Source organism: Kogia breviceps, chromosome 2, assembly GCF_026419965.1.
Source record: "Kogia breviceps isolate mKogBre1 chromosome 2, mKogBre1 haplotype 1, whole genome shotgun sequence".
Taxonomy (NCBI): Eukaryota; Metazoa; Chordata; class Mammalia; order Artiodactyla; family Physeteridae; genus Kogia; species Kogia breviceps.
Genome location: NC_081311.1, coordinates 37,444,799 through 37,460,270, shown reverse-complemented (window position 1 = coordinate 37,460,270; position 15,472 = coordinate 37,444,799). Strand labels below are relative to the sequence as shown.

Genomic DNA, 15,472 nt, shown 5'->3' with positions numbered 1-15,472 from the left:
AAGCGTTTTGTTGTGCTTCACTTCAACTGAATCAAAAAACAGATCTAATTACTAGAAACATGCGCAGAAATGCCATGTATATATTCTCCTATCTGCTCAGAACCTAGAGGTCCTCTATAAGTAATGAATTAGAATTATCAATATCTCCTTTCATGATGGGCTCTAGGAAGAGAAAACAACAAAATAATGAAGGTGAGATGTGTGAGCTTTGGGAAAGCCAAATCTCATCGGAGCACACAGATGCCTTGTGGATAAACTCTGAAGGACAAGCATGGATCTGAACACACTGGCCTTTCCTATCCTTCAGGAAAAGCCATTCCTGTTGAAACTTCTTCCATTCCAATATCAAAGGGTAAAATGGGGTGAGGAAGAAAGAAAGAGATGAATACACAAGAGTTCAAAAGTGAGCCTATAGGTCAACTTCCTCCAAACATGTCCCTAACTCACCACCAGATTGGAGCAAAGCCCTAGGAAGGAGGGAATGCTAGTTCAGCCACATATATAGACTATAGTGTCACGTGAAGAGCCGCAGCTAACTCATAGCTACATGGAATATAATATGTACTAGGTGCTGTTTTAAGTGCATTACATGTATTAAACTTATAAAATCCTCGCAAAATCTCTATAGATAAGCATTTTTGTTATTTCCTTTTGCATATGAGCACACTGAAATTGAGAGAGATTAAGTAAGCCCAAGGTCACGTAGCTAATAAGAGGTAGAAAAAGATTCAAACGCTGGGTATCTGGTTCTAGAATCTAGCATTTAACCACTAATCAATATTTTCTAAATAGTTTTAAAATTTGGAATGAATGATATGGGAAGATAGGACCAATCTTTACAGAAACTGTAGGAGAATGCTACAGAGAATCACACAAAGCACAGACATTCTACAATCATAGGTCACCCAGCACTTTCACATAGAGTCCCAGAACTCCCTGGAAGGAATTGTGAAAAGGATTAAAAGCTGCTCTGAAACCCCTGGAGAGAATGGCCTGAGAAATCAAGGGACTCAGTCTAAGAGAGAGACTTAAGAGTTGGATGTTAGAAATCAGAGATTTGTTATAAATTCCTCGAAAAAGGAAGCAAGCCTACTTTGGAAGGTTGAAAAACCAGTAAACAATTAGAAGCCAGAATATCCCGTCCTTTGCCCTTGGGAAGAAGGATACATCTCCCATGCACATACCAACCAGAATCAGAACTTTACCCAGTGTGGAGAACAACACAAGAAGGCAAGGAAGGAGGGTGCTGTAACTCATGAAACAACAAGAAGTAGGCTGGGATCACCTGCCCCTTAATATCCTCTGAGTTTGCCTTGAGCCTCCAAGCCATGGACTTTGGAAAGTAGCTCTGAGCCCCTAATTCCACTGAATACTAATTTAGTTTAAGAGGCGCTTCACCTCTACACATGCTTTCCCTTTACCAGACCACCTTAACCTCGGTAACCTTACGCCTCATTCTCACCAAAACAAACAACAAACATAAAAACCAAACAAACACCAAAAATGAAAGCCATTTACAGGCCATTTGTATATAAAAACCCTTTATTGATAAAGTTTAGGAGAGAAGAATCCACAACTTAATAATTTAATATTATATAATCACTTTTTTAAGGAAGAGAGCAGGAGAAAGCATAGAAGGAAGGAGGGAGAGGAGATAGGGAGAAAGAAAGAAGGAAAGAAAGAAAAGAGAGAGATGGATTGAAGGGAAAAGAGAAAGAAAGAAGGAAACACCCTCAATCATTTCTTGATATTCCTGCCTCTTGCCATGATTCTGGGCCTTATCTCCTTCCCTGTCTCTACCCTTCTGAAAAAAAACCAATTCCATTGTTTTCCTGAAGCAGAGTAATTCAATTTTCTCTTATCCTCATATACAGCCACAGACCCACTTATGCATAACCAAATTCATTAAATTGTTTAGTTCAACAAAAGAGTTTCATTTTAACATGATACACTCCCTTTGAAGGCAATTGTTGCTATAAATAAATAGCATCCCTTCACAATTTCATGGGAACTACACATTTAAAAGTAAATTCAATCACTAAATCTGTCATAATTGGTATACAGTATAACAAGCATGACATTTTATGTTTCCAAATTATACAGAATACACTCCCCTATATCATTTGGTTTCAACATTTCTCAAAATTTGACTTCTGGTATGTGTTTGAGATTTCATCTTACACTTTAACTTAATCCTTTATCAACTCATATCAAATCAATTAACACAATAGTAGGGGACCAAGAATGGGACCCAGAATGGCAATCTGAATTCCCAAAGAAGGCCACAGAGGGCTCAAAATATTTTTTTTCACATTAAATTTTACCTATGGTTAGCCCTAGTTAAGTCAATTAAAATTATCACTCATATTAACTTTGATATTCTACATAGAGAAGTGACCTAGGCAGTCAAAATATTTACTGAAAAATACAACACAGCATCTTTATCCCTATATTTATACTTGCAAGAGGAAGAGGATAAATGTGGGACGGGTAGTGAGTAGGGATTAAGGGAGGGAAGAGAAGGAAACAACAAACTTTGTTCTAAGGCTGGCCTTGTCCAATTAAACTAATTGGAGGCATCACCAACTTTTGGGAAGTGGTCTCACTAATTCCAGCAGATGGCAGTGCTGCATAACATTTACTTATTTGAAAAACAAAACAAAAACTAAAACAAAAAACTTTCTTGAACCTCTGGACTATTTAAGAAGAAAAAACTTACAAATGATTCCTTTTTAGAGTTGAGAGGTAATTATTAAAGTAATTAAAGTATAACCCCAGGCCCTGAAAATCCCTGTTTTTAATTTAGAGAAGCCAAATGCAGCCCCAAATCCCAGAAGTCGCAAAAGTCCCAGACACCCTTGTGGATTCCCTCACCAGAACATTTATTAGTGTCAGCTTGTGTTCGATTTTGCATTGGCCTTAGGAATCTACTAGAACTTCAGGTAGCCACATTAAGCGGCTTCCCCACATCCTTTTTCCCTTACTCCCCAGCTTCTCCCTCTGAAAAGAGTAGAGGCTGTTTCCAACCCACTCAATTCCATACCTGAGTTCCTCGGAGTCATCTCACGTTTCTCTGGCCCATCATGAATTCTGTCTCCTAACGCCCAGAGCACACAATGCCCTTAGCCTCAGCCAGCGTTGAAAAACCTCTTGCGATTGTTCTCACCTGAGTTGGTTTCAATTTACCAATTAGGAAGTACACCTGAGATCATGGAAGGGGTGGTAGGTGTATTTTGAATTCCCCACCATATATAACATGGTGCCGGATTCCAAGGAGGTGCTTAATAAATAGTTGTGGTCGATTAACTCCTCTCATCAACTCTTAAAAAAGTTTGCCAGTACGCCGTCTGATTTTCAGTCATGCCCTGTGAGTTAGAGGCCAGCCATAGGACCAGGCAAGACTCCAGGCAGGGGCTTCTGTTCCTGGCCAAACCCTGGAGCAGGGTTTGCATGTAAAGTAAAAGCAGCTTGTGTGGTCCCTGTAACTGAAACCCCATCTTGTCACGATGAGGCTCCTGTGCTCCACCCTTTCCCAATATTCCAGGGCTCCCTTGCATGGGCAGTGCTTCTTGCCCAGGCCTCCCACTCAATTTGAGCACAACAGAGCTATTTAATTACATCTGTCTGGGTTCAACACAGGTGTATCATTTTTACATTCAGGCCTCAATCTAAAGTTTTAATCAGGGCTTCCCTGGTGGCGCAGTGGTTGGGAGTCCGCCTTCCGATGTAAGGGACACGGGTTCATGCCCCGGTCCGGGAAGATCCCACAGGCCGCGGAGCGGCTGGGCTCATGAGCTATGGCCGCTGAGCCTGCACGTCTACAGCCTGTGCTCCGCAGCAGGAGAGGCCACAACAGTGAGAGGCCCGCATACCGTAAAAAAAAAAAAATAACTAAATAAAGTTTTAATTAATATATTTCTACCAACTCTTCTCTTTGCCACCTTTATTCCCTTGCCCAAACCTGCCCCATGATACTCAGTGCTCTGGAGCTCCTGCTATTTACGTGACACTTCTTACCAGGTGTCCTCTTTAGGCCCACTGAATTGGGAACATCTAATATTTCCTATGCATTCTGGGTGCAAGAGCGACTTCAAGCAAACCTGACCTTCAGTCAGCCCTACCTTTGCTGCATTATAATGCTCTTTAGCAGTTTCTTCCTTTGTTCTTTTTTTCATTTGCTCACTTATTGTTTTCACTCATTCATTCATTCACCAAGTGTTGATTGAGTGACTATGGATTAGGCACTGGACTCAGTGGTCAGTCAGTATGATCCCTATCCTCAGAAAGCTGTGGTTTTGTGGAGGAGGTGACATTTAAAAATAAACACACAGATGAACATGCAATTGTAATTAAAATACATTCTTTGATGGGAAAGAGCAGGGTGCTATGAGAACGAGTCATGTGGGTGGTGATGGTGGGATAGGTCATTTAGATGGAGGCAGTGGTTGAGGACAGACTCCCTAGGGAAGTGACATTTAAACTGTGGCCCAAAAGATGAGGACTATCCCAGGGGATCCACATATGCAAAATGACTTGGGGAAACAGATAGAACAGGGCACTGCAGTGCTATGAGTGGGAAGAGTGTAGCCCAACAGGAGGTTTGGAAGTTAGGCAAGAGCACACCCTGCAGGACATCATGGGCCATATTCCAGTGTGTAACTTCAGCGATTCTAAAAAAGGCTTTCCCCTTCCCTGTTTGAACTTTACAAACTAGAGTCTGATGTCCAAATTCTTCCACCTCTGCTTGGGCAGGGAATGACACACTTAGAGATCCAGAGGCCTTCGGTGTCCATGGGAACCTCAGGTAGCCCCACATCCCTTTCTCCCATGAAGACCTTCTTCCCCACGGAAACATACTCAGACTCCGCTCAGGGCCCTGTTGAAAAAACAGGGATTGAGATACGTCTTCACTTTTCCTAGGACTGGGACCACTAACTCTTCCATTATGTGTCAGTGGGAGAAGACCTAACTTGCCATCACAATGGAAACAGTTTTATGGGAAAACTTTAAAAGGGCTACATTTTAAAATGCTAATGTTAATGCCAGTGCAAATCTTAAGTGGAACATACATTAACTGCTCAAAAATAAAGTGCTTTGTATTTAATTTTAGACCAATCCTAGGTCCTGGACCCCTCAGAGAGGGCTCTGACACTTAAATAATTATGAGTAATAATGAAAGTAATAGTGATCACTCTCTCCCAGAATTCAGAAGCACTTGTCACTTATTTGACACCTCCTTAAGCTTCAGGTAGATAGACCACATCGGGGCTGGGAAAGAAGGAGGAAGAGTTTTAGCCTGCAATTCAGACACCCAAAGGAAGAGTGCGGCAAGCAAAGGGTCCCCATCAGCTTTGTAGGTAATGATGTGGCTCTTTAATAGGTAATACTGACCACCCATACCCTCCGCTAGCATGTACTTGCCAAGTTTAGTTATTCCTTGACAACTGATGAAAGACATGTTCTGTCAACATATTTCAAACGGCTTCATCAGGCGTGTAGGGAAAGGGGTAGATAAATGCTGGGGGATGGGTACATCAAGTTCATTGTACTTTTCTTTCTGGCTTTGTATATGTTTGGAAAGTTTCATAATAAAATGTTTTAAACATCAATCTTTTTATCATTATTTAATATTTTTCCCACTCCTCCCACCAAATATTTCTCTGTGCTAATGGGACAAAATCCCAGTCATCTCTTACTGGTAGCTGCTCTGGCAACATGTATAAAAATGTATTGTTCAGCGGAGTTTAAAAAAAAAGACAAACTTTGAAGTATGAGAAGAAAAACTCAGATATCTACCTTGAATTCACACTATTTCATTTCAATAAACAATTTCCAAATTAGACCTATTGGGACCAGGAAGGTGAGGGCCAAATAGATACTACCATCTTCATCATCACTGGGCAATGGTATAGGCACTTCAGAAAGAACTCACCTCTTGACTGAGAAAGCGTGACTTTGGTAATGCGGAAGGTGGGACAAAGCGTGCTACCCAACCTTCTCCACATTCCACACCCCCCCACAACAAATACTCCCAAAGAGGAGCCTGGATCAATAGACAGCAAATTAAGCCACTTAGCCTGGAAGTAGTGGTCTCGATAGAACCAGACTCTTGGAAAGATTCTTGGAAATTTCCAATCCAGGATCTTCCCATCTATACTGATTGGAAGACTGCAGCATAACCCAAAGGATTTCATCTGCCCAAGGAAGGGCTTATTTCCAAATGGTTTCTTGAACCCACATGAGAAGATGATCTGAGCAGGTGCAAAGGGAGGGAGGCAGACTCTAGTTTCAGACGGCTTCCTAGTTTTACACGAATTCACTACAGGCACTAGAGTGCAGTGACTGCAGAGTCAGAAGCCATGGGACCTAATGCCTCAGTTTCCATGTCTGTTAAACGGTGATAATATAGACTATTATGGGGATTAAATAAGACAATGCATAGGAAGTGCTTAACACGGTAGTTAACAAATTGGAAGTTCTCAATAAATGGTTATGCTTTTTGTAAATTATTTGATTGCTTTCCACATCTTTATATGCCAGTTACATCTTGGCATAATCCAGACAGAGCCACTCACAATACAATCCAAACCCTTTGTGCAGGGGAAAAATGTTTTTCCAAACATGACTATAAACTCATTTTATTATGCTTTTGAAATAAGAAAATATTATCATAAATATCCAATCTATTAGTGAAATCACAATCTGAACAAAAGGCCAAATGGTACAGTGTATCTACAGAAGTTAGACATTTCTTTTGCTTTTCTACTCAGTCAAAAGTAGAACTTGCAGTGATATAAAGAAATATTTAAGATGTAAAATCATCCCACCACAATTTTGTTCTTGATTCCACAAAACAAACACATCATTCCCATGAATTGCTCCATTTTGAAATAAACAGTATAGACAAATGGAACGTAACAGTAAAATTTTGTGTCAATGACAATGGTAACCTCTAAGATCTACATTTTCCTTATTGGTTTCCTAAAAATGCCACTCCAAAAAGAAAAGTAAAATACAAATGTATGCATGTATAAAGGCAGAATATCACAAATATTTTATACAAATTTTTTAAAGCTCTGATCTCTATGCTCATTTTTCATGAATACTTATAATACTTTAGAGAAATTACATCACAGAACCAGATAAACAAAATTTTACTGTGATCATCACTAGGAAAAAATACATATAAGAATATTTATAACTCTTTATATTTCAAAAAATCTTTAGGCTTGAAGATTCAAGAAATGACATTTTGTGTAAAGTGCTATTCCAAACACATAAAACTTCATTTTAACTTTGACTGTTTACAGATATTTTCCAAATATTGTTTTTAAATTGCAAATGACAAAGGAAGTGGTTTCACAACTAAATTCTCAAACTAAGTATAAAGATAACAGTAAACATTCCTGTTTTCTCTTTGGAAAACACCTATGAGATATTAGTTTTCTGCCCTCAAATCAAGTCAGCATTTCATTCAGAAAGCAATGTATTAATATATAATTATATATATATATATATATTTATAATCCAGTTATAGGCAAAGACTCTTGCTGAATGTGCTTAGTCAACCCTGGATCTTCCTCATGGCTGTGTCTTTTCTCTCAGCACCCCTGGCAAGGCATTTGTGAGATCTGTTGGGGGACAGTGGATTGAATGGCCTTCAGGGTCAAAATAGTTCCCTGAGGTTTCGATTTTAAATTTTTGAATAATTAAAATCCCCTTTCAATTGTATAACTTGCCCCTGTGTTACAGGTGCAACATGATTTGGGATTCAGAATTAGAATTCAGAGGACTTAAAACGGTCGGAGACAGGCTAGGGGATCTGGCCTTTCTCTTCTCTCCCCAATGCCCTCCCTCTTCAATCTGAAGACTATCCCACACCACAGGAAAGTAGGGTATTTGGGAATGAGCAAACTATAATTCAATGAGTTAAGGTATGTGATTATAAACTGTAAAACAACACACCACTAGCCTTCTTAACTTTGTCCTCCTTCTCCCCTGACCAAAGCTACAATTTGTGGGAGGGCTATGATGCTGAGGTTAACTCCTGAAGTCTTCTCATTCAGCTGCAAAGGTCCACTAATGATTATCTATAAAAAGATGAAAAGCAGTGGACATTGGAACAAAAATTAACACAGGGAGAAAGGAATCTCAGCTTCAGAGTATCTCTAGAATAATATTTTTCAGGCAAAACTCCGAAGTCCTGTTTTGGGTAATGAACCTAAATATCTGATCTGAAAAGAAAACTTTCACCAGAGACCTGCTGATTCAAGAATTCAATTCCTGCCCAGTTGGAATGCTGCCAACATTTTCCCATTCCTAACAGGAATTGTCTACAGTTTAAATAAATGCTTTATTTCTAAAGGAAAAAAGAAGGGAAGCATTAGTGTTAACATTTCTAGTAAGATTTAGAAATCTCCCACGTGTCTTGGTGTGTTCTACTCAATTTAGAGTAAGTATTATATGTGATAGCAACAGAGGTGAGCGTCTGGTTGGAGGTTAAGTGCCTCGTCTTAGGAAAAGAGCTTTCAGTGGTGGTGGAAGGTGAGAATGCCAAACCTTCTTCCTAGTGGAGTTTCTCATTAGTATTTGAAACAGGTTGTTGAAGAGTATTTTAGATTCTTCAAAAGGCAATGATTAATACAGGACCCCCTTCTCTAAACAGCATAAAGAAACCTACATGTCAATGTTTCTGTTTACCTTCTAACTGAGGAGGGAAGATGGAGGGGCAGAGAATTTGAAACAAAGCTGTGTGCCCAGTGTCATCTGCTTTGGTCATGCCTTGAAATTACCTCTATTTACAGTGAATTATATCAGCTATGTCCTAACATTCTCCATGGTGTGATGCTCATTGCCCAAGAGATGTGAGCTCAATTGTGAGTACAAATCCCAAATGGGGAAACTCTGAGCCAGTCCAGCTTGCTTTGTTATTTGCTATTTTTCCATTACAAACATATTAATAAAACGATAAATTTCCTTGGAAGGCAATACTTCTGCCAAAATAAAATCCTTCAGAAACATGTACAATACAGTGGTCCCACCTCTTTCAGCCCTGAAGATTCAGGCTCAAGGCCATTGATCATGTGGGGTTGGAACCAAGCATTGCTATAGCCACAGACTCCCCATCTTTCTGATCTAATTCTCTTGCTACAGAATAAGCCACCGATCCATTGGTCCATAGCTGCAGCTTGGGATCTGATTCTTTGGCAAGGAACTGCAGCTGGGTTTTTCTCATCTTCTTTACAAGTCTAGCAAAGCCAAGCAACACAGAACTAAATATCATTGAAAATCCACAGAGAAGAAACGCTGCAGTGTAGCTGCCAGTCGTGTCTACAAGCCATCCTGTAACAAGCAACAGCAAAATGATATTGAGTTGAAAATTCAATTACTTACCCATTCTCAAATCTAATAATTTGTGAGGATAATAACAATAGATTGCTAGCACCGCTGCTATAATTTTGACACAAAAAGCAGATGTCCTAAAAGTATTGTGCAGCAACTGAAAAATGCATTCTATTTTCTAGGGAAACTTCTAAAATGGATTGTTGTTATTATGTAAAGTGCTTGGAAGTGTCACACTCTTAGTATTCACACAATAAATATTAGTTATTATTATTAATCCCATGAAATACGGTAGAAAAGAGAAAAATAGCATCATTCAAATTACTGATGATGGGATTCTTTCTTTACGTAGGGTGTTAAGAGAATGTAATTGTACAGAATGCTAGTAGTGGTATTCCCGGCAGCCATATACTGACTATCCTCAGTAATAGAACATGCTTCTAGATAAAGCAGAATCCAAATTTTCTGTTGGATCCAGTCATCGTACCCCATCCAGTTTGAAAATCAGAACATTGGATCATCTTACAGTTTAAAATGCAAATTTCAGAAAGCAGAATTCTGTAATCACAGCTTTTTTCTTTATCTCTTATTGCAACAAATTAACCACAATATCTATTCCGACTCTAAATTTCGAAGAGAACCAGAGTATATGATATGCAAAATATAGGTCACAATAATCAGAGACTCAGTGGGATAAAATTAGACCTTGGCAGGAAATTATTTTGTGATTAAAAAGGTTTTTAAAATTTTTATTTTATATTGGAGTATGGTTGATTAACAATGTTGTGTTAATTTCAGGTGTACAGCAAAGTGATTCAGTTATACATATACATGTATCTGTTCTTTTTCAAATTCTAAAAAGGTTTTTTAAAATTCCTCCAAACTTTATTTATATGCCAAGAAAATCCACCAGAGAAGTGTATGATTTCTCCTCTCACCTACTTCAAAACCATTAGTCAAAAATGGCATGCAAAAATTGTTAGAAGCCCAAAGTTTCCTGCAATCCAAACTCCCCTCAAATATTTTAGTTATCATGTGATTTGCTTGTACATTTTTGTAGCAGAAAACGGAAGAGATTGAGTAGAGAGTTATCTTAAAAGTAATTAAATAAGAGAAGTATTAAATAGGAACTCACACGCTAATCCTCTAGTACCTGGCAATGAGTATAATGTCTGATTTGCCAAATGAAGGCCATGGTTTGAAAAGAGGATCCAGGAATCCCAATTTATGTCCCATGACTTTTTAACACAGTTACACTGTCCCTAAAGGTTGGTAAATACAAAAAAGTGGCCATGGAGGGAGGATGTGGGAACATTTTGGGGGCATTTTCCAAAAATGAAGCACTAAAACATGTAGTCCTTTATCATGGAGTTTAAACTGAAGAGGAATTTTCATCAGCAGCTATCAAGCAGTCAGTTTCCCTTGGTTTGATGCTTTAGCAATTGCTGGAGTTTAGAAATAACCCGAATTGTGTATTCATAATAGTAGCTAAAGCAAAAATCCTGCCTTCTTCAAAAAATTCCCTCCCTTCCTTCTAAGCAAATGTTTGGCTCATTTCTCTTCTGCCTATCTTCAGAGAACTTCTTCACCCTCGTTTTTAATTTAGGCAGGTAATAATCTGGACCAATTATTCTCAATCTTTAGTGTACAGGAGCATCACAAGAAAACTGGCTGAGAGTGTAGATTCCTGGAACTCACCCCCAAAGGTCCAGATCACAGAGGGAGGGTCAAGGAGTCTCCATTCTAACGAGGGCTCCAGGGGATTCTGATGTAGGTGGTCCCAAGATCTCATTCTGAGAGACACTGGTCTAGACCACACACCCCAGCAAGAAGGCATGGGCTCTGACCTGTTTGCTGCTATACCAACAGTGCCAAACACAGTGCTGGTGTACACAGGCAATAAAGATTTGTTGAATTACTTGTTTAATGCATGCAATAAATATTTGTTGAATTATTTAATGCATGCAATGAATATTTGTTGAATTACTTATTGAATTATGTTTTAAAGTTTTATATCATTTTACAGTTTACAAAACATTCTAGATGCTTTTTCTTGAATCCCAAATCTGTATATCCAAATCTGGCCTCCCTCAAATGCTGATTTCATCCTTAAACAGCGCTATTGAGCATTTTATTGGGTATTTCAGATATCTGAATATGTCTAACCATTAAGTTTTTAGTATTTTTCTGGCAAAGCTACTCTCTCCAGCATCCTTATTTCTTTCAACCATGCCATTATCTCCTAAGTTATCTTGGACTTCTTTCCCTCCTTCATCCCCACATGCTAAATTCAGTTGATTTTCTTCCCCCAAATTTCCCCGTTGCCCCAGAGCTCATTCTCATTTCTGCCGCAGCATCCCTAGTTCAGGCCTTTATCAGATGGCTCTTGAACTATTAGGATGAAATCCTGTTTCTCCCCTAAGTTGCCAGATCAATTGCGAGATCACGTTTTCTAAAATATACTCTTTACTATACTACCCCTTTGCACAAAAGCTGTCATACTAGCCATATTCTCTGAAGCGTATATAGGGCCCCACTCCTTCGGCTGGCACTCAAGACATTCCACTATGACACCCGCACTTTATCATTTCAGCCTCACCACCTACCGCCCCCACTACTGGAATCCTGTTCTCCTGCCAGCCTTCCCTCTGAATGTGCCCAACTTATTTATAAGTCTGAACAGCTGCTTCATTCCATTGCTTCTATCATTAGTGTGGAATGGAATCAAGATCCTAAATTTGGGACTTTTTCTTTCCAAGTATGCTAAGGTCCCCCAGTTAGTTGGCAGAAGATTATAAAACAAGGATGTAGGTGAGACCATGATGTTTTGGTGGCTCTGGCATCTCTTTCTCTTTCACTCTTCCCAACTTATTTCCAATCCTCAAGGGTGTGTGTGAGTTCACTGTTTTTACATCAATATGACAGAGAAGAGGTGATTGGGGGTTCTCTCTGCAAACTTACCTGCGATGGGTGGGCTCACCAAATACGGCACTGCATGGAGGAAGTACACCACGCCAAGCGCTGATGACAAAGAGGTGGTCCCCACAATTTCTGCAGTCACTACTGGGATCAGAGTCACATAGGCACCATCGAAGTAGCCAAAAGTACAAGCGAAAGGCATGAGCAGGGGGAGACTTTGAAGCATTGGGAGGCAGAGGTAGCAGAGCCCATCCATTCCGATGGCAAAGAGGTAGCAAATATACTGGTAATTCTTCAGACACCTGTGGATGTGAAGACCAAGAATGAGTGCAGTATGCATAGGTTCTATCAAAGAGCTCTAGAACCATGCCCAGGTAGCAGTAAGCACTACAATTATTTATAGAGATGGCCTCCCCATTGTGTGTTTTCTACGTTGTCTTCCTGTCTTTCTTTTGGTATATGCAAATTCAAGAATGTATCTTCCCAGGAAGCATGGTATGGTAGAAAATAACCTGTGCTCTAAAATTAGAAAGATCGAAGTTTGAATCCAATTCTACCACCTACTAACTGCCTAACTCTAACCTCAATTCCTTTAGCTATAAAATAGGGAGGCTGTCTATCTCATAGTGTTATTCAAGGATAGTTGTGAAATAACACATAGAGTGTCAGGAGACTAATATTTTCTAGAAGTCTACCATATTAGGTGCTTTCACAGATGTGTCATCCGTTAGTCTCCAGCACATCATATATGCTCAATAACCCAAGTGGTTATACAAAGAGGAAGCCATAATATGAAGAAACGAGGGTGATTTGCCAGAGATTATGAAGGTCTCATATTAGGACTAAGTCTTATTTCAAGACCTCCCCAATGGTACTTCCATGAACACTTCCCTTTGTAGATCCAAACCCATCTATGATACCAATTATTTTAAAGACTCTGTATAATATCAGCACCAGCAATTTATGCTTTACAAATGTTTTTCTGCCCACAATCTCATCTAAGCCTCACAAAATGCTATAATGTCCATAGGCAAATATTGAACTGGCCCATTTTACAGATGAAGACCCTCGAGGATCTGAGTGTTAGGTGATTTTCTCTAGGTCATAGGGATAATATGGGGCAGAGCCAGCACAAGAAACTTAGGTTTTGTATATCTCAGACTAGAGATCACTCTCTCAGATTTATACCAGGCTGCTTCTTGTTGAGTTATTTGATTGTAAAGATGGTTACCCTTTGCTCACCCACCAACTCCCTAACCATTAAAAATGTGGATTTAATCCTAAATATTATATTCATGATACTGGATAATGGCAATTGGATCCTGATTAGTTCCCAAAGACATAACATGTGAGAAGCCATAGGATGATAGCTCTTCCAGGTCATAGCTCAAGTGTGAAGAGTCCATCATTTAGGAGAATATGAGTAGTTTGCTCTCTTCAATCCAAACAGATTAGCATTCGCTGAAGAAACTACTCAGTAGATTTCTTACAACTTTGGTTTCTAAGCCTAAAATCATAATGAAACTATTTGCTATTTGCACTGTCAAATATAAATACGTGGCTACAGATAATGTGTTATTATTGACCTGATCCTCCTGCCTGGACTGGAGTCGGTTCCTCTCTCTACTGCCAGCCGCTCTCTGGGGTGGTTCAAAAGAGACTAAAACCACAATGCCCAGACAGAAGTTGTCTCACCGGAGGACTGACTTGACTTAGAACAGAATTAAATCTGCCACCAGAACTTCACTTCTGCCATTTATACATACCCAACATCCTAAAACAATCTAGAACAGATGTCAGCAAACTATGGCCAAATCCAGCCCACTACTTGTTTTTTGGACTGTGAACTAAGAATGGTTTTTCCAATTTTGAATGGTTGGAAAAAATCAAAAGAACGATAAAATTTTGTGAGGGAAAAATTGTATGAGAAATTAAAATTTTAATTTAAAATTAAAGTCTTATTGGAACATGGCCACTCTCTCTTGGTCACATATTGTCTATGGCTGCTTTTGTGCTACAACAGCAGAGGTGGATACTTGGAATCATACGACCCACAAAGCCAATGTGACTTTGTCTGTTTAATGTCTGTCCCTTTACAGAAAAGTTTGCTGACCTCTGACTAGAAGAACCAACAAGGGAGTTGCCTGCAGATATCGAAAACCTGTTAACATTATTCAGACCTAGGTATTCTAGAGGATCAGGTGATGAGGGGAAACTCAAAGTTTAAAGTCCCTAGTGGGGAACCAATGGCCGTTTCATGGATTTTACCTTCTGTCGGTTAGCCATCCGAATGTGATATTGCCAATAATGTCAATCACCCCAAGTATGGACATAAGAAATGCAGCTTGCTGGTGACTCACTCCAATACTCAAAGCATAAGGCACCAAGTACACAAAGAGAGGGCTGCAGCCGTAAGCCATAAATAGAACAGAGATGGCCAGTACAACAAAGTCTGACATCAGTAAAAAATTGTATTCCTGCTGCAAAGAGCCACAGAGGCAGGTCTGCACCCATTCTTTAGTCCAACTCGAAGAGGGAGATGCCTGCTGAAAGCCTTGTGTCTCAGTTCTACAGACATGGTTCTGCTCTGAAGTTGTTTGGTCGTCTTTAAGAGTAATTGGCCGCATCAAGGCGCCGCAAACACAGAGATTCAAAACGAAACCCCCAAGGATGAGTAATGCTCCCCTCCAGGAAAATTGTTCAATAAGGAGCTGAACCACAGGAGCCAGGATGAAGATGCCAATGCCACTTCCCGACATGGAGATCCCATAAGCAAGGGCTTTCCGTCTGTTGAAATACTTTCCAACCATGGCAATAGCTGGAGAGTAACAAAGTGCAAATCCAAGACCTGGGGATAAAGAGAACTCTATGAGTGCTGGTGGCACGGCATGAACAGCCACTGAAAGAACATCTCTCAGAATCATACTATCTGGAATAAAGGGAATCTGACCTTCAAATAAACCCTTTTAAAACTGCTTTCTACACCAAGCTGAAAATGAGTCTCCCCTCACCAGTCATCCACAATTTGCCACTAGAGCATATATATGACTTTCTTCTTGGGAAGAAAAGCCTTAAGGGAATATGACTTAAGCAAAATAAAATGAAGAACTTAAAAACGATTATACAAGCTCAATTTGAATTAACTAGAAAATCAGGATAACACTGACCTAAGCAATTTATTCTCCCCACCACTTCTTTTTTAATAAATTAA

At 39.6% G+C, this 15,472-nt stretch overlaps 1 protein-coding gene across 4 annotated transcripts in view; it reads right to left on the bottom strand.

The window, feature by feature from the left end:
• Positions 1-8,118: 8,118 nt before the first annotated feature.
• SLC16A12 (solute carrier family 16 member 12) overlaps positions 8,119-15,472 on the bottom strand; it is a 95,938-nt gene continuing 88,584 nt past the window's right edge. For all 4 annotated transcript variants that reach the window (XM_059054570.2, XM_067025081.1, XM_067025082.1 and 1 more), the window contains 3 exons: positions 14,530-15,109; positions 12,304-12,563; positions 8,119-9,342 (listed from right to left, as the gene is read on the bottom strand). In XM_059054570.2, the coding sequence (XP_058910553.1) occupies positions 9,080-9,342; positions 12,304-12,563; positions 14,530-15,109 (1,103 nt within the window). In that variant the 3' untranslated portion in view covers positions 8,119-9,079. The remainder of the gene's footprint in view (positions 9,343-12,303; positions 12,564-14,529; positions 15,110-15,472) is intronic.